This window comes from Scomber japonicus, chromosome 14 (assembly GCF_027409825.1).
Source record: "Scomber japonicus isolate fScoJap1 chromosome 14, fScoJap1.pri, whole genome shotgun sequence".
Classification (NCBI taxonomy): Eukaryota; Metazoa; Chordata; class Actinopteri; order Scombriformes; family Scombridae; genus Scomber; species Scomber japonicus.
This window is the reverse complement of record NC_070591.1, coordinates 7,479,863-7,502,560: the sequence shown is the minus strand read 5'-3', so window position 1 is coordinate 7,502,560 and position 22,698 is coordinate 7,479,863. Positions and strand designations below refer to the sequence as shown.

Sequence of the window (22,698 nt, the reverse complement as noted above, 5' to 3'; positions counted from 1 at the left end):
AAATGACATTAGGATGATCTTCCTTTATGCAAACTTTCAATTTACAATTTATTTGTCTTTGACTCAAATGCTGCTCACATAAATGCCTCAACACTTTACTCAACTGAATCCCTCCCTGATACAAGTATTAATGTATTTTCAGACATTATTTATTTTTAAATCATTTCTTTGTTTCTTCTTCATCACGTTTCCCCTTAAGATGCTCCGATAAGTCCTCTTATAATAACCCCATTTATCTTTGAGGAAATCTATATATTAAAGAAAAGCTTATAGGTTTCAAGCTCCTTCTATCTGTAATAATTTACATTTAAATATAAATTATCTGTGTTTATTTGGCTTATTTAAAAATGGTTTATTCTGATATTTTAAAACACATTGCTTGTTATTCTTAAATATATTTAGTTAAATGTTAAATTATTGTGTTATGAGCATGTTTGTTTTGTTCTGTACAGCCTAAACATGCAATAAAGGTGCTGCTTATTATGATATGTTATGTTCCCCTTTTCATTTAACGCCTTATAATTTATTTTTATGTCTATTAATTGTGGAAAATCACTCTTAATAATAAATTATTACGTCATTGCTTCTGTGTCCTATTTCCTGATGTACCTGTTATGTGAACTGCATCCATTTCTCTTTCATTACAAAAGTGTCAGTGTTACAAAATGCTTTTTTTTTTAAATGATTGTGTAACTCCTCACTCTGACCACCAGGTGGCACTAAAACACGTGAATGAATTTGTCCTTGGAGCAGTTACGTACCTTAACTTTCTTTACATTACACAAGTGGAAAGATACCAGAGAGAGGGAGGGTAATAAACCAAAACTACATGAACAATATTATAAAACAATAAAACAGCCTTTTCTGTGTCACATTATGTTATTAATCAGTTTAAATAAAGCTGTAAAAGTCACATTTAGACGTTGATCGCGTGTCAATATGGAAAAACAGGTGGATTATAAATCAGGTCAGGATATAATTAAGATGAATTTAATTATCCTCAACAGCTGTTAATCTTAATTATATTTGCTTGCAGACTGTATATTATTATGAGTTTACAGCACAAGCAGCTAAATGTCTTCCTGGTTGTTTGAGGACAGACCCGGACTGATCCAGATCCAGATCCAGTATCCAGACCTAGAGTCACGTCTCTGATGCAAACTGAGCTTTGATCCAAGAAGAAACATGACAAGCTGCAGGGCTCGAGCCGCCCTCAGCTGGCTCAGTTCCTAGAAAGACTTCCACGAGCAGAGGATTATATAACATAGTCGGTATATGACCAGGTGTGACTCCTCTGAGACCAAAGTCCAACTCCAGTGATGAAATCCACTTTGTGCTGCTGACGGCCTTTAAACAGGACAGAGGGCAAAAAATGACACTTTTACTGTTTCTGGTGTAGAGATCTAATCTACTCTCAAAGCTATTTAGACATTAAACAGACCGGAAATCATTAAGATCCCCAAAGGTTTCTGTTCTATTTAAAGGAAGAGAGAGAGAGAGGATCAGATTTGGCTTCACTACAAACACAAATCTGACATCCAGAGGTCAAAAATCAGGAAGTTTAAACCACAAATGTCACGTTCAGCTCTGCACTATAACTTGTTGATGTACGTTTAGCCAGTTTTTAAAAAGGCGATATTTAATTTTTAATTGCTTGTTTTACAGTTTAAAGTTTAAATAAATGTAACTGGAGTTAATGACGTCACTACACGTTTAATAAGATAAATGCAGCAAAGTTGTCTCCTTACTCTTCACCAATACATAAAACTTTACCAGTGATTTATGTCATTTTTGGCTTCAGTGTTTTAGCTTCTGTTAAACTGAAAGAATCTGTTGTGTACACTAACAGATAAAAGATAATAATGCATAATTGTCTTAAATCCTTCTAGATTAAGAAGCCACAAAAGTCACTTTTAGTAAGTGATACGTGCTTTCTCTACACTTTAAATATTTATTTATTTATTTTTTACTAATTTGTTGGATATTTAACCAGTTTTTAAAGGAGCAATATTTAATTTTTAATTGTTTTTTTTTTTTTTTACTTTAAAGTATAAATAAATGTAGCTGGAGTTAATGTCTTCACTACAAGTTTAATACCAGTGATTTATGTTTTTTTACTCATTTGTTGGAAATTTAACCAGTTTTTAAAGAAGCAATATTTAACATTTTTAGCATTTTTACAACTTTTATTTAAACTTTTACCAATGATTTCTGTACTTTTTAGCTTCAGTGTTACCATTAAATAATTATAATCATTTAGTTTTATTATTCTATTAATCCACATCCAATTATGAGCTTCTATTAAACTGTTGCTGAGAGGATTTGTTGTCTACATTAACAGTAAAAAGATAATAGTTTATTATAATGATCTTAAATCTTTTCTAGTTTAACACAAAACACACGAGTCATAGTCACATTTCTGGACGTTTTGTTTTTAATTGATCCTTCAACCATCCTGTCCACAACCACACAACATAGCTACCATATTATATAATATCATTGTAACCGATACATTATGTTGCTGCGCACACACTGACAGCAAGCAGCCCCGTGAAAATATTTTACAGCTTTTACACTATTGTCCGATTACAGTAAAATAAGTTAAAACATACTCGTTCAGGCCTGTGAAACCAGGTAAATAACAAAATCTTCCTTCATTATGCAACTGATAGTTCATCTATTTGATCAGTACCTCTAGAAAAAACACTGTCGGCATGGTGACCGGATGCCAGCTTATCTCAGCAATGGTGGCGTATTTCAAGGCATTGGTACATAATTATACCCCACAGCTATAAAAAGGAGGAAGATAACAGTGTGTAACTCTTAGTACAACTTCTTTTTAAAAACCTCATATTGAGTGTGATGACAGGAAAAGAGGGGTAAGAGGGGTAAGGGGGGTAAAAACAGGAGAATGATAGGGGCTGCTTCAGTAGTCTGACAGATTAAGCCTCTGTCAGGAGACCTTGAACGCAACAAGGAGGTATTGCCCTCGACGGTATTTTAGAGGAGAAATTCTTCAGTTCAGTCTGTACCTCGAAGTCTAAAAGAGCTATCATGGAAAAGTGTAGTTTCTGACAAAGGGTAGGATAGTTTAGGACAGAGAGGAAAGAGCTCTGTTAATGTTGAAGAGGAGCGAGCTACTCCTTTACACAAAAAAAAAAAAGGTCAGAAACTGCAGTTAGCATGAAAGCTAATAGCGGATTGTATCAGCACCATTTAACCACCCTGTATCATGGACTTCACAGATTTTCTTCTTCTGTTTTTTTTTGTTGTTTTTTTTTAAATGTTTAGTTACAGTTTTTAAAAATGAGGTTGATGGCGGATGGCCCAGCTATCAGACAATACCAGACACGTGTTGTCATGGAAACAGTATGAGTGACAGGTCAGGCAACCTATCGAGAGGCTAGCATGTTTTTTTTAAATAATGTGATTAGTAAATATTGGAGGACAAAAGAAAAAAAAAAAAAGATGAGGACTTTAGTTTTTATGTTTGGCCACTTGTACGGTTTCTCGCACCTCTGACCTTTAAAAAAAGGAAAGTGGAACTTAGTGTGAAGGACTCACAGTAAGTGCCATTTTTCTAAGAATCCTAGAAACATAAATTATCCTTCTGTACAAATGTCTAAACATAAAATCATATATTTAGCAAGTGCAAGCCTAATAATAAAACAAAACAACAACAAAAAAAAACATTAAAATGACATTAAATATTCAGATATTCATGTCAACTTCATGATGTTGCTGATTTAAGGTATGCGATGAGATCCTGGCGCTCTCCCTTCTTCTTGATGCCAGCGAAGATCATTTTGGTTCCAGGAATGTACTTCTTGGGGTTCTCCAGGTACTCCATCAAAGTGTCCTCGCCCCACACGATACCTGAGGACAGAGAGATGAATAATCAACGAATGCAACTACGAAACATTCAACCTCTACGCTGGAGGAGATAAGACGTTAGATATTAGGGGTCAAAGTTTACAGCTTTACGTATAGAACTGATAAAAGTGCTGAAATGACAAGTTGCTCAATATATAGATAGAAACTATTTAACTAGAATTTTAATAAATGATTAATAAGTTCAGTCATATAGAAAACCATACTGTAAAAAGATTTGCCAGGTTCAGCTTTTAAAATGTGAAGATCTTTGAAAGTAAAGTTCAATTAATGTATATAAAATGTATAATTTAAAATGGCTGCAACTTATTTTCATTATCAAATAATCTGTTGATTCAATAAAGTAGCTGCTTGGTGACTATAAAGGTTGATCATGGTTTCTTTAAGTCCACAATGATGTCCTTAAACCCAAATATATCCAGTTTATTATCACCGAAGACTAAAGAAACCAGAAAATATTCACATTTAAGAAACTAAAATCTGAGAATTTTGACTTTTCTTTCTTATAAAAATGCCTCAAAATGATTAAACAGCTATCACAATAGTTGAGGATTTATTGAATAGCTGTCAACTAATCTATTAACTGATTAATAGTTGTAAATCTAATTATGTATTCATGTTTGTAAGTGACATTTAACTACCTCTTCTTTGCATTAGTTTAATTCTAGCTTTATTTTAAATATGTTCCTCACTTTGTAGCTGTGTACTATTACTAGCTTTGAATAAATGACTCTCCCTTCTTGACTGCATCAAGGGTTAAATACGAGAGTCCAATCTGAGCACCAGTGAACTGACCTTTACTCTTGTTGGCATCCGTGTACGAGTAGCCCTCGGCCTGCCCGGTCTTGCGTCCGAACAGACCCCAGAGGTTTGGGCCCACCTTGTGCTTGCCACCGTTCTCTACTGTGTGGCACTGAGCACACTTCTGGACAAAGGCCTTCTTTCCCTTGGCAATGTCTCCCATAGTCAGCTGGAGAGACACAAAGTTCAGAGAAAAAGAGAACAAGTCAGAAACTGATAGTGGAAGAAGTATTCAGATATTTTACTGTAATAAAAAAAAAGTAATAAAAAATACTCCAGAAGTACATAAGTATAGCTTGATGTAGTATGTAGTATTACAGTAAAAGTAGTGGTTTGGTCCCTCTGACTGATATATTATTATATATGACATCATTAGATTATTAATAGTGAAGCATCAGTGTTAGAGCAGCATGTTACTGTTGTAGCTGCTGGAGGTGGAGCTAGTTTAAACGACTACTTTATACAGTTAGCTAGTTTATACTACTTTATATACAGTTAGCTAGTTTAGTCCAGTGTTTCCCAACCTAGGGGTCGGCCCCCTCCAAAGGGTTAGCAGAAAAATGTGACAGGTGGTGAGATGATTAATGGGAGAGGAAATGGGAAGTCTACAGTGTTTAGTTACTTGATACCACTGTCAGAAACACAGTGCAATTATAAATAAAAAAATAATAAAAAAAATACATGTGTGGATATTGGATCCATAAATGAAACTGCTTCTATTCATAGACTCTGGCTTATGAGAAGTTTGCCCGACGCCATCTTGTGAAGGTCATTTAAGGTGATAAGTTTGACTGCTTTCCTTTTTTCTTTTCTTTACTCTGCATACCACACAGCAAGAGTCATTCATTTCAAAGAAACCAGATAAGAAAACTACACCCATTAAACCACTGTTAGCTGTCACCTTCATATTACCATTACTCATGTCTCACAGAGTAAATAAGGTTTCGGTTAATAGTCAAGCATAGATTAAATGTATCACCATTACAGTGAAGCCTACACAAGAGTTTAATTAAGCCAGGGTTAATGCACTTAGTGTAAAACACGAGCAGGAGACTTTGACAGGTGTCGTGAAAAAATTCGTCTCCTTTCATCTTTCAGTGCTCAAATTACCGTACAGGAAACAAGCGAAAAAGGGGTATTAATTACGACATAAGCTTGACTTTTATACATATTTTTATTGTTTTTTTTTTAAATTAAGTTCAAGTTTTGAGACAAATTAGTCGTAATAATATGTTATAAGTCGTTATGAGGAAGTGAAGGGTGGGAATAGTTGTAGAGGGGTGACGAATTTTGACGCAACACCCCGGCGTCTGTCCCCACGTGACCTCAGTGAAGACGTGACTGCTAAAAATCTAGCAAATGTGGTATTAATTTAACCACAATTTACACACAATTCAATGCGTATTTGAAGCAGATAAATAACCTTTTAAGTCAGCATAAATAGACATGCTAATGCACAGCTATTCGTCACCTTTCTCATGAAGCAGAATGAAGGATATTCGACACTTTTACTTCATTTAAAGACTGAAAGCAGCATTCACGTATAGCTATAATTGCATTTACACTCATATTTTTGTCATATGATATTGCATTGTGCACTGAAACACGACTATCTTTCTATTTCGGCCTTTTTATCCTTCCTGGTTGGCTGTCAAGGATGCTTCAATGTCGGTGTCAGATTATCTCTTAACCTTCAAGATGTAAAATGTACTATTAAATAACACATTAGTAATGTTAACACTTAATGAGACAATAAAACATTTGCAATATCCATTAAATCCATTGTGTAACGTCATTGTAACCATTGAATAACAGGCTAAGTTAATAAAAAAGCCATTTACGCAAAAAGCGCAGCGGTGCTATTCACCAACATTGAAGCCGTAACATTGACGCAGCATCTCCTTTTTTCTTCTCTTTATCATCCCTTTTGTAATTCAAGCATCCCTTTTAGGACAATAACCATCACCCACACCGTGATGTGGGTACATGTGGGACATAAGAAGTGTTAAATCTACCTTTTGGTGAGGATATGACGGATTAAATGGCTTGAAGCTGCCTCCTTCTTCAGGTCCGGTGATCGGTTTGTGGCGGTCGCAAAGAAGGTCACTTCACTTTAGAGGCAACGGCGTTTGACGTCACCGCGCAATCACGTGCCGAAGCGCTTTTCCTACTGAATTGTGACGTGGTGCATTTTATACATTCCGGGCTGCGTCTCATTTCAACAATAGAGACCTCCTTCCTCCTATACTCAAATCGTATTGTTTGTAAACTACTATGGCTATTGGGATGAAAAGCACACACACTGATAATCTTTCACTCTCAAATATCTACAATACAAGGTCACATGTTCTTATCATTATTATTATCATTCCCACACAGGTAAGGAGATGAGGGTCCAGGGAGTTAGGCGAATATTGAGGTTTGGTGCTTGTCCCAGCATCTTGTCGCATTCCCTATCATCCACAGAGGGGGGGGGGAAAGCACCTGCTGGAGTAGCCTTATAAGGAGATATAGATCTTCAATAAAAAATACATTTATTTACTTTTCAGGTAGATAAACAATCATTTTGATCATTTCAGTTGTACAGAAACATTAGCTTGTCACTTATATTCCATTTCCAACAAAATACCCCCAATTAGGTTGGGGTCTTTTTTGTTTTAAATATAACAATGGGCATAAAATAGTTCAGCTTTTTAAAGGTAAACTATCTTTAATATGAATAGGATGGAGAGACATGCATTCACATTGCACAAACACTAACTTTAGAAAACGCTACCATCCAGGCCTACCTGAGACTTAGCCTTTTAAAAAACAGCCCAAGGGAATATTCTTTAACTTTATCTATCATATAGAGTAGTTCAGTAATACTAACTGTGAAGTAGTGTGTTAGTAATAGTAAAGAAAAAGTTCATACATGAAGTATTTCACATATAGTAGACATCTTGTGGTGCTAATGTAAAAATACATTAGCAAGACATTAAAATAAAGACACATATAAAAGTAATGGATTGAATTTAATAAAACTAAACAAAGGTAAGTCTATACAGAGCTGCTTTTTTAAAGGTGACCTCACAAGAAAGAGAGAGCACTTTAAAGTTCAGGAGTTACAAAGTCAAAGGCACCTTCAGTTTTCAAAGTTCAACTGGGGTGATATTTTTAAAACACCATAACTTTGTCCTACACGTATGTTTAGTGCTGTAGAGTAGCCTAGGGCATGGACTGTGTTTCGCAACATGTTACTGTTGTTTTTATTAATGAAGTTGCAAATTACTGGCAAAATAAAAAGAAAGAAAGAAAGAAAGAAACACATAGCACAATTATATTAAATAGACACTGAAATGAAAGGACAGGAAAGGAAAAGAAAGGAAAGAAAAGGAAAGGAAAGAGAAGGAAAGGAAGTTTGTCCTTAATAAGGGGTCATTCAACAGGCTCATTTGAGGTGAACTGAGTCTCACTTCCTCTGAAAAAGTGTGGACGGCATCAAGTGCCAGCACCAGGAGGCGGTGACCAAAAGCTGCAGTCAAGTCAGACAGTTTCCTGCAGCCTCCAAAGAATAAACAGGAAGTTAGAGAAAGAGTTACGTCCTGTTAGAGCTGCTCCTAATTTAATAAAGTGTTACCAGGTCAATCTACTTAAGCTTGTATTGACTCAATCATTGTTTTAATGGTGTTTTATATGACAGGGTGGGCCTATAATCTTTGTCCTGGAGCCTGCAGCATTCATCTTGTGTTGGGAAGTTTTGGGAAAGGTCTTGGTATAAGTTTCTCCTACCTCTCCTGCACAGATATTTATTCACTTTAAATCAATGTATAGCTGAATATATGCAGGAGCAGGTGTGTTTTTGTAACATATATGTGAATGACTTTGTGAACATATCAAATCTTTAAATACTTCTAAATTAAGAATATATTAAAACACCAATCAATACTCACAATGAAAGAAGATAATAGAAGTAGACATTATATCATTTATGTATTAAATATTCAGACATACTAAAAATGACTGATGCTGTCCTTACTATTTTAAAACCAGGAACATTGCACACATGTATATAATCTCAGGAACTTTTGCATATTGCACATTTACATACTTTTTATCACTTTTGTGTAATATCTTATGTGTAATATTTGGTTACTGAATGTCTCTTTGGCTGATAAAGGTTTTCATCAACACATCTGATTTTTTTAAGTTCAAGATCAGAGTTATAAAATAAGATAAGAATAATCTTTACAATCAAACTAAATCAGCTCTTTGATCAGGTGACAGCCAGCCAGGCGTTTCCTATCATGCTCTGGGTCCAAAAATTGTTAGACAGCAGCTGCGGGGCCTGGCTGCACACACACACACACACACACACACACACACACACACACACACACACACACACACACACGGGCATGTAGTGAGACATTCCTCATACCCTCTCAGACCCCCGACCCCTACTCCACATACTAGTCACAAGCCTCTGACGCCATATGATCAGCTGACAGTTTTATGGACCTTGCCGTCTATGACGTAGATCAGTTACGTAATACACTTCTTTACGTATAGACTGCTATAGATCACACGTGGCGTTTGAGGTTGAGGATGGCCCGTAGGAACTTATTTTGCCTCCATAAAAGATCGCCCATGTTATAATGTATACTTCTAATAAATGAAATGCTTTTGTTAATTTATATATAGTCTATTCATATAAACTATTTGATTATCGTTTTGCCTGATAACTTAATATGTCTGTGGTTTTATTTTAGACTGTGTGCATTTAAAATACTGTAGTGCACTTTCCCTGGCACTTTATTCACACTGAGTATTATATTATTATTTATTACATGTATAGCTATACATATAATTGTTTTATTAGCACAACCTTTAGTTCATTTTCAGTATTATGTTTTTAGTTTTTTCCATTGGATAGTCAGAGGTGTGTTTCTATGTAATGTTATATCTGCTATATCAGTGTGATAATAGTAAGTAATAAGTAATATCTTACAAAACGTCTCTGCAACATCCTTTTGTAACTTTCATTGAACAGATATGGGCGGAGTTTGGTGCTTTTATATCTCCAGTACACTAGATGGCAGTAAGCGTTTACTAGCTACACTACTGATGCCTTCAGGGATGTGGGAATTACTAATGTCATTTAACATGAGCGCCAACACCCTAAAATACGTGGTGGGAAGAGTACTCAGATCCTTAACTAAAGTAAAAGTAACAGTACATCAATGTAAAAATACTTAAATACAAGTAAAAGTAAAAGTATTATGAGTGATGTAATGAAAGTATTACAGTAAAAGTACTTACTTACACATTGCTTTTTGTAAAACATGAAAAGCCAAAAATATTGGAAACTGGATTCATGTTTAACGATGTGTTGTATTTTAAAAGCTTGTTATATTATCCAAGTGCAATATTTCCCTCTGAAATGTAGTATAAAGTAGCATAAAGTGAATAACCTTAAAACTGTAATTAAGCACAACACTAACTAAGTAAATGTAAATATATTGAGCTACCTTCCACTACTATTGACTACTCCTTACCAGATTAACTACATTTACAGTACAAACAAGAGGTATTAAAACTGTAATAAAGTGTTAAAAATGAAATATCTAGGCTTATGTGTGGAAAAAATGTCATGGAGGCCTCTTACACAATGTATGGAGTCAAAAAATGCTGTATAAATATAAAAACACACACAAAAGCAGCTACTATTCTGGATCTCTGCACTGTTTGGAAAGACCGCTCAAACCAGAAACCAGAAGTTCCGAGCAACATTTAAACGCACCACCCGCAGCTACAAGCTACAGGCAGCAAAGATGGAGGAGTACCCTGCAAAACAAGGCACCGAAAACCTCGACGACCCTCCTAATAGCAGACTTTTCGTGGTCACCAGTCGGTCAGTAACCGAGGATGAGCTCAGGGACAGTTTCTCCGTGTTTGGGGACATTCAGGGGGTCTGGGTGGTCAAAGATAAGCAGACAAAGGAGTCCAAAGGTATCTGCTATGTGAAGTTCTCCAAGTCCTCGCAGGCCTGTCTGGCCATGGAGGAGATGCATGGCAAAGTGTTGGTGGACGGTACTAAACCCATTAAGGTAGGTGTGCAGAGAGCTTATGGAGACTATAGAAACCGTGTAAATCTGTAGTTAATACTCTGCGAGAAGGAGATAATGGGAGAGGGGCTTACTGATACTGACAGTGCGATGATGTATTAAAGGAAAGGCGCACAAGTTTGAAGTCTGTCTGTAAACACCAACTAGGAGATTAAATTAACATTAAAGCTGCTTTTGTTTCTTGCTGTAATCATTCCTCCTGTTCATAATGACCATTAGAAGATCCTTTTATAATACATTTATAATATACATATTTCTAAGTGATGGAGGACAGGCAAAAAAAATGTTTTTAAAAGTTAATCTGAAGCTAATATGAAGCTTTAGCCGTCTAAATGAATCAAATCAAGTCAATGTTAATTATCTTATTAGAGCCAAAGTCCCTCTTTTTGTTGCTTTAATCATTATGTTATGCTGCACACTCATATTTTTATGCTCTATTTTAGTTTAGCTTTTTGTTTCGCTTTCTATTTTAATGTATTTTGTTTCATTTTCATTATAATTGGGGTTTTCTTTTTTAAATTGTATATTTTGATCATCCCCATTATATAAATAAAGCTACCTTGCCTATACATGGGGATTAATAATGATGCTATAAAGACTGTAAATGTGTCAGATATCACTTAATATGACTAACTCAAGCTGAATACAAGCTTCACATCTACTTTTAAATGCATTTTTCAGACTAAATAAGATTGTGGAAAAAACATTTGAAGATCTTTTAATAGTCAGTATGAAGAAAAACCTTTTTCACTTGTCATATGGTCACATGACAGCTGTTTTAGAAACATAATAAACATTTCCTTTAAAGATAATTAGTGCATCCAAACTATAAAAGCTGTATTTTCTCACTCACTTCTAATAGTGTATTTCCAGGCAGATAGTTTTTTGGTTTATTAGTTAAGGTTTTATTAAATGCAACAGAAGTGCTTGAGGCTGAATTGACACACACACACACACACACACACACACACACACACACACACACACATAAAAATCCCCCAACTCAACAGCAACTCGACTTTCCAGAAGTAAAGTCTCTGTTATTCAGGATGATCGACATTCTTCACCGTCAGCAGTTTCCTTCTTACTCTCCACTCAGAGAAATTGTGATTCAAGAAAGAAAGGATGGAGGGACAAAATGAAGGAAGGAAAGAAGGAATGAACGAAAAGACAGGGAGGAAGGATAGATGGAAGGAAGAAAGAACGAAAGGACAGATGGAAGGAAGGAAGGAAGGAAGGAAGGAGGGAGGGAAGAAAGAGAGGATGGAGGGACAAAATGAAGGAAGGGAATAAGGACAGATGAAAGGGAGGAGGGAAGATGGAAGAAAGGAAGGAGGGAGGAAAGAAAGGATGGAGGGACAAAATGAACGAAGGGAGTAAGGACAGATGGAAGGAAGTTATTCAGGATGATCGACATTCTTCACCGTCAGCAGTTTCCTTCTTACTCTCCACTCAGAGAAAATGTGACTGTCACTGTCAGACTGGGAGAAAAAAAATGTGAACTGCTCCTTTTTTTTAAAAAAACACAATAGCTCAGATTTAAAGTTTGGAAATATTAAAAAATCTATACTTTACTTCTTCGCTTGTTTGTAAGTTACTGAATGTTTGTATTGTGCTTCAGTTGTGATGATTATTGTAATTTTGTGTTTTGTGTGTGTGTGTGTGTGTGTGTGTGTGTGTGTGTGTGTGTGTGTGTGTGTGTGTGTGTGTGTGTGTGTGTGTGTGCAGGTGTTCATCGCTCAGTCCCGATCTTCTACGAGACACAGAGACGTAGAGGATGAAGAGCTGACCAGGATCTTCGTTATGATCCCTAAAACGTTCTCAGAGGAGGATCTCAAAGACACGTTCAAAGTAAGTACTCCGACTCCTCCAGCAGTCCTTTCTTTAAGTTTATATAAAACAAATTAAAGTTAAATATCAGTGAGATTAGATGTAGATTAACAGATTTATATAAAAGTATAAAGTGAGAGGAATAAGATGAGGCTAATTTACATTGCCTGTGTTTTTCCTGCTTCCTCCCTCGCTCCTTCCTTTGTCCTTTCTTCCTCCCTCCCTTCTTCCTTCCTCCCTTCTTCCCTCCTCCCTCATTTCCTTCTTTCTTTCTTCCCTCCTTCCTTACTTCATTCCTCTCTCCTTTCCTTCCTTCCATCTGTCCTCCCTCCCTCCTTCTCTCTTTCTTTCCTTCCTTCCTCCCTCCTTTCCTTCCTTCCATCTGTCCTCCCTCCCTCCCTCCTTCTCTCTTCCTTTCTTCCTCCCTCCCTCCTTTCCTTCCTTCCTTCTTCCCCCCTTTCCTTCCTTCCTTCCCTCCTACCCTCCTTCCTTCCTTCCTTCCTTCCTTCCCTCCTCTCTCCTTTCCTTCCTTCTTTCTTCCCTCCTTCCTTCCTCTCTCCTTTCCTTCCTTCCATCCTTCCTCCCTCCCTTCCTTCCTTGACTCGATGACAACAGGAGGGTTAATTTCTGTTATATGCTTCAACTAAAACAGATGAAACCTTCCTCAAGTTTCATTTTAAGCTCTCTGAAATATGCAGATACCCTAAAACACATTATACTGACTACAAATGCCTTTTCCCTCCATTTGGAAACATGAAATAATGCATGAAAAGGAAGAATAAACATCTTTCTGTTTCTTCTGTCTTGTCTTCCAGGAGTACGGAGATATTGAATATTGTGTCATCATCAAGAATAAGTTCACAGGAGAAAGTAAAGGTCTGGGTTACGTGAGATACTACAAACCCTCCCAAGCTGCCGTCGCCATAGAGAACTGTGACAAAAGTAAGAGTTATTTATTATTGTGCAGAGAGACTCTTTATTTAAACACTTTCATAACTAAACTCAGGTACACTTTAGAGGCAGAGGGGTCAAACTCATTATCATTCACATGCAGTACAGTTTGATCTCATGTGGGCCACAACATTAAAAAGATGGAAGGATGGAAAGAAGGAAAAGAAGACAGGAAGGAAAGATGGAAGAGAGGGAGGGAGGAAGGGAAGAAAGGATGGAGGGACAAAATGAAGGAAGGAATGGAAAGAAGACAGGAAGGAAAGAAAGGAGGAAGGATAGATGGGAGAGAGAGAAAGAAAGAGAACAAAAGGAAAGAAAGAAGGAACAAACTGAAGACAGGCAGTAAAGATAAGGAGGAAGGATAGATTGAAGGAAGGAACAGAAAGAAGACAGGAAGGAAAGACAGATGGAAGGAGGGAAGAAATGAAGGAACGAAAAGAAGACAGGAAGGAAAGATGGAAGGAAGAGAGAGGAGGGAAGGATGGAAGGACAAAATGAAGGAAGGGAGTAAGGACAGATGGAACGAACGGAAAGAAGACAGGAAGTAAAGATGGGGAGGAAGGATGGGTGGAAGGAAGGAAGAAAGGGAGGAAGGAAAGAAGGAAGGAAAAGAACACAGGAGGGAAAGCAGGCCGTATCGGACCCCTCGGCGGGCCAGTTCTGACCCACGGGCCTCATGTTTGACACCCCTGCTTGTAGAGAATGTCTTGTATGTTTTTAACGGTGACGGCTGCTTCCTGTCTGTGTTCATTATTTCTTTTATTAGCTTACAGAGCGATTCTGGCTGAACCTCGAACCAAGGCTGCAACCACAGAGGAGTATCCTTCAGGAGGAACGGCGAGAGGCGGAGAATACATGAACGCTGGAGACGCCATGAACCAGTACGCCTTCCCCATGGGGACGCAGCTGACCGGTACACTGATGTTTAATATTACCTATCTGTTATATTTGGGTTTAAATGAGCGGCAGTTAAATCAGTCAGACATGAGATGCCTCTTGAAATGATCTGTCAAGGGAGTAAGGACAGATGGAAGGAAGGAAGGGAGTAAGGACAGATGGAAGGAAGGAAAGAAGGAAGGACAGATGGAAGGAAAGAAGGGAGTAAGGACAGATGGAAGGAAGGCAGTAAGGACAGATGGAAGGAAGGGAGTAAGGACAGATGGAAGGAAGGAAGGAAGGGAGTAAGGACAGATGGATGGAAGGAAGGAAGGGAGTAAGGACAGATGGAAGGAAGGAAGGAAGGAAGTAAGGACAGATGGATGGAAGGAAGGAAGGGAGTAAGGACAGATTGATGGATGGAAGGAAGTAAGGACAGATGGATGGAAGGAAGGAAGGGAGGGAGTAAGGACAGATGGAAGGAAGGAAGGGAGGGAGGGAGTAAGGACAGATTGATGGATGGAAGGAAGTAAGGACAGATGGATGGAAGGAAGGAAGGGAGTAAGGTCAGCTGGATGGAAGGAAGGAAGGGAGTAAGGACAGATGGATGGAAGGAAGGAAGGGAGTAAGGACAGATGGATGGAAGGAAGGAAGGGAGTAAGGACAGATGGAAGGAAGGAAGGGAGTAAGGACAGATGGAAGGAAGGAAGGAAGGAAGTAAGGACAGATGGAAGGAAGGAAGGGAGTAAGGACGGATGGAAGGAAGGGAGTAAGGACAGATGGAAGGAAGGAAGGAAGTAAGGACAGATGGAAGGGAGTAAGGACAGATGGAAGGAAGGGAGTAAGGGCAGATGGATGGAAGGAAGGAAGGAAGGAAGGAAGTAAGGACAGATGGAAGGAAGGAAGGAAGGGAGTAAGGACAGATGGAAGGAAGGTCCATCAGCTGTAGTTGAGATTATTCTAACTTTTATCATGTAGCTGATATTTAAAGGCTGTTATTTAAAATCCTCTGGGGCTTTTTTTTTGTTTAATCCCTGGTAGAGGTATTTATCGAGTGGCTTTCTCTATATTTATTTTCCTGCCAGTGGTTTTCTCACTATTCACTGATCTACAGGTGGCAGCAACGTACAAAGAAGTGCAGCAATGCTTCACCAAGGGCAGGAAAGAAGACAGCTAGCAAGTAAAAAAAAGAAATATAAAACAATCAACAACATCTGGCAAATATCATGATAGGAGGAAGGAGATGCGTTTAATTAGTTAGGCCTCAGAAATACACACAATATTCTGCACTGAATGAAGAGGCTTAAAGTGTCTTCAGATATTTAAGGCTTATTTTATTTCAGTATTTATTTCATTCAACATCAAACTTTGAAGAGAAACAGAAACACGTGTGAAACAGAAATATTAGACTTGAATCTTAAATATTTTTTTTGTGTGTTTTTTCAAATTTTTTTTTTTAAGGAAGTCCTTTACTGTATTTGTGACTGTCCTTTCATTGACCGTGTTGTTCCTCTTCCTGTACAGCTGACCCTGGGAACTACCCGGTCATGGACTACCGCTCCGGTGACTTCACGCGCTGCCTGATGATGTCGACACGGGCCGCTCTTACCCAAGAGCAAATCTTTGCTCTGTTTGACCTCATTCCTGGCATGGAGTACTGCGAGCTGCAGAGAGACGCTTACGGCATGAGCAAAGGTCAGCAGGAGAACACAATGACTTAGTGCTTCGAGATAAACTCTGCTGGTTTAGGCCGGTGTGAAAGCTGACAATCAAATTCTGGTGCAGACTTTCATCACCAAAATGTTCAATGAAGGATTTGCCTCTTGATCTTTGTCATTTTAGTTTTTATAAAAATGAAAAGACGACAGGAAGCACAGATGGAAGGAGGAAAGGGAGTTAGGACAGATGGAAGGAGGAAAGGGAGTAAGGACAGATGGAAGGAAGGAACAAAAAGAAGACAGGAAGTAAAGAAAGGGAGGGAGGAAGGAAGGAAGGAACAAAAAGAAGACGGGAAGTAAAGATAGGGAGGGAGGAAAGAAGGAAGGAACAAAAAGAAGACGGGAAGTAAAGATAGGGAGGGAGGAAAGAAGGAAGGAACAAAAAGAAGACGGGAAGTAAAGACAGGGAGGAAAGAAGGAAGGAGGGAACAAAAAGAAGACAGGAAGTAAAGATAGGGAGGAAGGATAGATGGAAGGAAAAGAGAAAGAAAGAAAGGACAGATGGAAGAAAAGAACACAGGAGGGAAAGCGGGCCGTCTCGGACCCCTCGTCTATAATAAGACAATAGGAGAGAAAATAATGAGAGAAAATGTCAAGAAGGTTATTTTAAAGGGAGGAAACTGAGAAAAGCATCTAACTCTCTGTATGTGTTCCTGCAGGTCACGCTTTGATCCGCTACAGTAACCTCGGATCAGCTGTTTACGCCAAAGATAAGCTCAACGGGTTCGAATACCCACCAGGAAACAGACTGGGTGTGAACTTTGTCGACGATGGAGAAGATCGCAGCAGGTAAACACACACACACACACACACACACACACACACACACACATGCATCATTATGCTTTATTTACACATCAACACACCTTTCTGTCTTAATTGAGCCTTTTGGAGCAGATATGTCCATTTTAAAGTGAATATATTAACTTAAATAAATGAAGAAACTGGCTCCAAAATGTCTGTCTATCCTTCTCTGCACGTCTCCGTCTCCTCCGTCACATTTTATTTGTCGTCAAACATTCACGGGTGAATTACTTCCACCGCAGGGCGCCCTCATGAAGAAAAGTAAAAGCAAAGCAGCCGATTAGTAAACAGAGAATTAAACTATCTGCATCGGTTAATAAGCAGGTTTGGTTCGGCTCAGCTAAATGTCACTCTACACTTTTATAAAGTCTTTATGACACAGATTGAGTTCTTATTTGATAGTTTATACAGTACAATGCTGAGTTAATGTTCTTTAAAAAAAGGCCAAAAATGCTTATGAATAAAAATAATACTAAAATAATTTCAAAATAAAAGCACGTTACATAAAAAATGCATCAGGGTTGAATATAAAAGCAACAAATGGTAAAATAACAATACATTTAAACACAATTAAAGTCTTAAAAAGGAACTTTAAAATAAGCTATAATAAAATAACACTGAATAAAACTATATTAACCCTAAAATGTTGATTTTAATAAAAAACAGAAAAGTCTTCAGCTGTGATTTTAAAAGAATAGAGATTTGGATACAAACACACTGAATCCTTTTTTCTTAGTCTTACACATACAGTTTTATAATTAATGTGTAACCGTGGCAACTCGATGTAAACAAAATAACTATATTAATATATACTAATATTAAGAAATTAGATCTTTAAGTGAGAGGCTCTATCTATTTCTCAGTATGAACCATTTATATACACATTAAAACTGTGTGTGTGTGTGTGTGTGTGTGTGTGTGTGTGTGTGTGTGTAGTCCTGTAGGTCGAATGGCGATGCAGTTCGTAGCGGCCCAGATGATGTCAGCAGTGTGGAACGGACCGTCGACCAGCCAAGTGATGAAACCTCCTGTAAGTTCTCACCTGGTTCTCAAACTGCTATAATAATAAAATAACAGCTGATTTAGAGAGTTTATCATAGTAGCTCAATTCAACTTTTTTATTGACCAAAAAAAAACGGATCGCTCCCTCCCTCCTCTTTCTTTCCACCCCCTTACATTCCTCTTCCTTTCCTTCCTTCCTCCCTTCTTCCTCCATTCCTTCTTCCCTTCCTTCCTTCTTCCTCCCTTCCCTCCTTGACTCGAGGACAACAGGAGGGTTAATTATTCTTTATCAGGTTCAACTAAAGTTTAAGGAAGCTCTTCTGCTCTGAAAATTAAACACACTTTAACTACCATCTGATATTTATAAGTAATGCAGGTTTTATACAGTAAAGTGTAAATAAATGTTTTATATTGTATATTTCTATGTATCGTTCAGGGCTACCCCCCACCCGTCTCCCAGATGTCTCGGGTTCAGACGGACGTGAACCTTCCTCCTCTGAAGAAACTCGCTCCGCCCGACAGCAAATCAAAGGAGCGCCTGTTTGTAGTGTTCAGCCCTTCTCCGCTGCCTATGGATGTGCTGGAGGATGTTTTCTGGTAAATATCCCATACAATGTGTCTCATCATTTTATTTTACTTGTTAATTAACGCTGTGAAAATGTGCTGATGAGTAAAATATAAACGCTGTATGATATATATGTCCATAAAGTGCATAAAACAATCACATGGTGAGAAGGATTGTCCATTAGCTGGGAGGTTAAAAGTTCATTTGATCATAATTTTAAGCTCAGTCGTTGCTAATTGCTCTGAATGAATGTTTTAAATGACATCGTAATGTTGCCATCAAATCTCCAGAGAATCAGCTTTAACAAATGTTTCTGCTCTTTTCTTTTCTTTTGCTTCCTACTGTCTCTCCTTCTGTGTGCATCTTCAGTCGCTACGGCTCGCTCATCGAGGTTCATTTGGTTCCTGGGAGGAAAGTTGGATACATGAAGTATGCTGACAAACAGGTGAGGACCATTTAAGGAGGGGGAAGGGTCACATTTGGTGTCTGAAGGGAGGAATAACTGCACAGTGGGATGAATAGTAGAGGATGAATGAAGAGGATAAAACCAGGTGGGGAGTTCCTGTCCTCTGAAATGAGGCCAACGCGGAAGTAACTTAGAGCTTCATTCTATCAAAAGGCCACCAGGGGGCAACCGTCTCTATACAAGTCAATGGAGAATTCACCAACTTCTCACTTGATTTCTAACCTCAGTAAACGTTTTCAAAATGTGTTTATGGTCTCAATCGCTAGTTTAAAGCCTTCTTCAATGCAGTATGATGTTCATTTGGGACATTTTGGCCTCCCTGATTTTATATGTGATGATAAAGCAGGGTATGCATTAGGGCTTGGCTACGTCGTGATTGACAGGTTGATTGACCAATGTCCTCGAGATCCAGCCCTCGCAACCATAGCAACGTTCCCTAACCCTAACCCATAGGGGGGAAAAAAATAAAAATACAATAAAACATAAAATTAGACTAGTAGACAAATAAAAGAGTGTGCGATGTAGAGCGATCCCTAAAAACCATTTAGATCTTAAAAACCATTAAGAGATGCTTAAAATCTATTGTAAAAGATACTGGGAGCTAAAACTGAAGTAATGCTCTCTCTCTTCCTTGTTCCTTTTTTTTAATGCCAATCTGAATGAAATGTTTCTCCCTAAATAAAGCTGCGTCTTCATCCCTCTGTATGTTCTGTCTCTCTCTTCCTCTCAGTGTGCAGATGATGCCTTGGCGGCGCTGCACGGTCGCATTGTGAACGGAGTAAAAATGAAGGTGATGCTGGCCGATCCTCCCAGAGAGGAATCCCACAAACGTCCTCGGACCTACTGAACAACATGTGAAGGAAATGACTGGTAAGTCCAAGATTTACTCCTGTAGAGGAATAATCAGTAAAAATAACTGGAAGTTTTGACCCCAACTATTTCTTTTTAAAGATTAAGTAACGTTGTGTATTTGTGAGGTTTTTGTACGAGCACACAGAGCAGAACAAGTCACATTTCTGCTTCAGGTAGAAAACGCTGACTCAGGAGCCGGTAAAAGAGTTTATTAACAAACATCAAAGTCTGCAGTTTATTTTTATATATTGCAGAAGGAACTAATGTAATACCTTATCAGCTTAACCCTCCTGTTGTCCTCGAGTCAAGGAAGAAGGAAAGGGAAGGAAGGAAGGGAGGGAGGAAGGAAGGAAGGAAGGGAGGGAGGGAGGAAAGGAAGGAATAAATGAAGGAAAGGAGGGAGGAAAGGAAGGAAGGAGGAAAGTAGGACAGAAGGAAGGTAGAAAGGGGCATAGAGGAAGGAAAGAGAGTGAAGGAGGAAGGAAGAAAGGGAGGAACAGTCAAAACACACAGGGTCAATTTGACCCGGGAGGACGACACGAAGGTTAAACACAGAAAAAATGTCAGAGAAAAGACAGTTTTAGAGAAAGAAAACCAAATCTAACTCAAGATAATTAAAAAAAAAAAAAAAACTAACCAACTTAACATGAATGCTGCTCTCTGACTAACATATAAGGTACTCCTCTGTATTGTCTGTCGGTATCTCACACACACACATATATATATATATATATATATATATATATAAATAATAAATATATAAATAATAAATAATAAATATATAAATCCAGGTATTGCTTTGGAGCAGAAGCAGACAGTCATTGAGCTGCGGAGGGAGAAGAGTCTGTAAGTTTCAACTCCAGTGAGACTCTGCCACATTATTACAGATATTACTTCTTCTTTCTTCCTCGGTGAGAGAAAACTTGGAGACTCTTCTCGACCCTCCGTGTTTAAAAAAAAAAAAAAAAAAAAAAAAAAAAAAAGCAGCATATGTCTGTCAGCTCAGTCTCAATACTGAAACCTTTACTTTGATATTCAGTGTTTTTAATTAATAATCTGAATGCTTCAATGTGTGGAAGAAACATCAGGTTCAAATAAATCAGTTAAAATGTTGTTGTTTTTTAAAATTGTATTAATTTGCATGTTCAGTTAATTCCTGTTTATTCCCATTATATTCCTATATTTCCAAAATTCCCCAGTTTAACTTCACATGGAAAGTTTCTGGAAATGTATCAAAAATTTTCCGCCTCTATGCAACCTTAGCGATATCCAATCCAGCTATTTGACTCAGTTTCGGACCGATATCCGATCCCAGTATCGGTTCCTCTCTCGGACAAAGGAAGCGAACATGTCAGCAGAGTTTTTACTTTAAGCCAAATAAATATAACTCCAATATTCTGCTTTCATTACAGAGTGTAAGATGAACTTTATAAAATAGTTTCAGCACACAAACTTTAAAATAATTAGCATTTTTAGTAGACAGAGCGTAGGAGGAGTATTTCCTCCAGTCCTCCACACACACCTGTCGCTTTGCACTCAGGTGCATCATTTAAATTTAATATATTTTTTTAATTGACAGCATTAACTCTAAATCCATCAGTCACTGAAGATGTCTGCTAATTTTTATTTTTTTATTTTTTATTTTTTTACTTTAAAAAAAAAGTTTGTCGTCTCTGTTCTTTGTGAATAACTCTTCAGCTTCTTGTTCCCTAGGCGACTGTTGTCATGACACAATGACACCTGACCTGACCCGACCGACCGACATCAAGACCTTCTGACACACGACCTTTTATGACAACAACTGTCTGACGTTGCTGTGACCCCAAACCCCCCCACCCAACCCCAACACATACACACACACACACACACACACACACACACACACACACACACACACATTGATTTTTATTTTAACATGTGCACTGTAGCATCACCACTACTGAAACTGAAGCCTTATTATATTCAGTCTGTGAACAGGAAGTGCATATTGTGTGTAGTTTGTGGTCAGTTAGTCGAATTAAAACGCTTTTATTTTGAAGTTTAAAGGTACATAATTTCAATTTCGACACTTTTATTGGTTCTTGTGAGCCGAACAAACGGTTGTACATCCGCTGTAGTCTCAACACGTGATTTAACAGACTACTAAGTGAAATATTTTAAGTTTTAAACATATCACGTTACACATAGTTTAAGTTTTTTGGTTGGAAGCATTTTCATCTTTAGAGAGACGCTTTAGATATTTACATTTATGCAGTTCAATCTATACTTCTTCTTTTTTTTTAATTTGTTTTATTTAGTTTGACTTTGCTCTTTTTCTCTCAATGCCATGCCTTTTTTTTTTTGTATTCTAATGTTTAGCTCAGTTTGAAGGTGTTTATCTGACTGACTGTGAGCTTTTGTTTCAGAATAAAATAAAAGAATTGATTAAAACAAACCACTCTGCTTGTTTGGTCTCTTTATTAAAACACTCTTTCTATAATTTGAAATGTCAAACACAGTTGGAGCGCTCTAGTGTCCTGCTGAACCTGAAAGCAACACAACACCTTTTTAAAATGAATATATTATGTTTCTGTGGTGCCTAAAATTGTTGCTTTTACTTTGAAATCTTCATGAATTTCCTTCATTTACTGCTTAGATTTGATTTATTTATTAATGGGATAGAGACTGTAAGATGTGGAGTTGATCAAATAACATGCCACTGCTCCTAGCTCCTACTGTATGTGTAACTTTACTATAACAATTATTAAATTAAATGGCATTGCTGCATTATTTAAAAAAAATGATATCTGAATGATAGCTGAATCAGGTGTTTCTCAGATCAGTGACTTTAGACTG

The 22,698-nt window shown here is 37.6% G+C and overlaps 2 protein-coding genes across 3 annotated transcripts; one reads left to right on the top strand and one right to left on the bottom strand.

Annotated features, from left to right (window-relative positions):
* Positions 1-2,411: 2,411 nt before the first annotated feature.
* Positions 2,412-6,791, bottom strand: LOC128372409 (cytochrome c). The gene is made up of 3 exons (XM_053332444.1): positions 6,708-6,791; positions 4,687-4,861; positions 2,412-3,876 (listed from the first exon to the last, which is right to left on the bottom strand). The coding sequence occupies exons 2-3, from the start codon at positions 4,853-4,855 to the stop codon at positions 3,731-3,733; spliced, it is 315 nt and encodes a 104-aa protein (XP_053188419.1). The 5' UTR covers positions 4,856-4,861; positions 6,708-6,791; the 3' UTR covers positions 2,412-3,730.
* A 3,714-nt stretch (positions 6,792-10,505) lies between these two features.
* rbm45 (RNA binding motif protein 45) lies at positions 10,506-22,292 on the top strand. 2 transcript variants are annotated; one of them, XM_053332437.1, is made up of 12 exons: positions 10,506-10,781; positions 12,528-12,650; positions 13,445-13,571; positions 14,347-14,493; positions 15,571-15,636; positions 15,981-16,151; positions 16,834-16,963; positions 17,915-18,008; positions 18,417-18,577; positions 18,915-18,990; positions 19,742-19,881; positions 21,577-22,292. In XM_053332437.1, the coding sequence occupies exons 1-11, from the start codon at positions 10,506-10,508 to the stop codon at positions 19,856-19,858; spliced, it is 1,488 nt and encodes a 495-aa protein (XP_053188412.1). In that variant the 3' UTR covers positions 19,859-19,881; positions 21,577-22,292. The 2 variants fall into 2 exon arrangements, with proteins under 2 accessions (XP_053188412.1, XP_053188413.1); XM_053332438.1 differs by lacking the exon at positions 15,571-15,636.
* Positions 22,293-22,698: the final 406 nt, after the last annotated feature.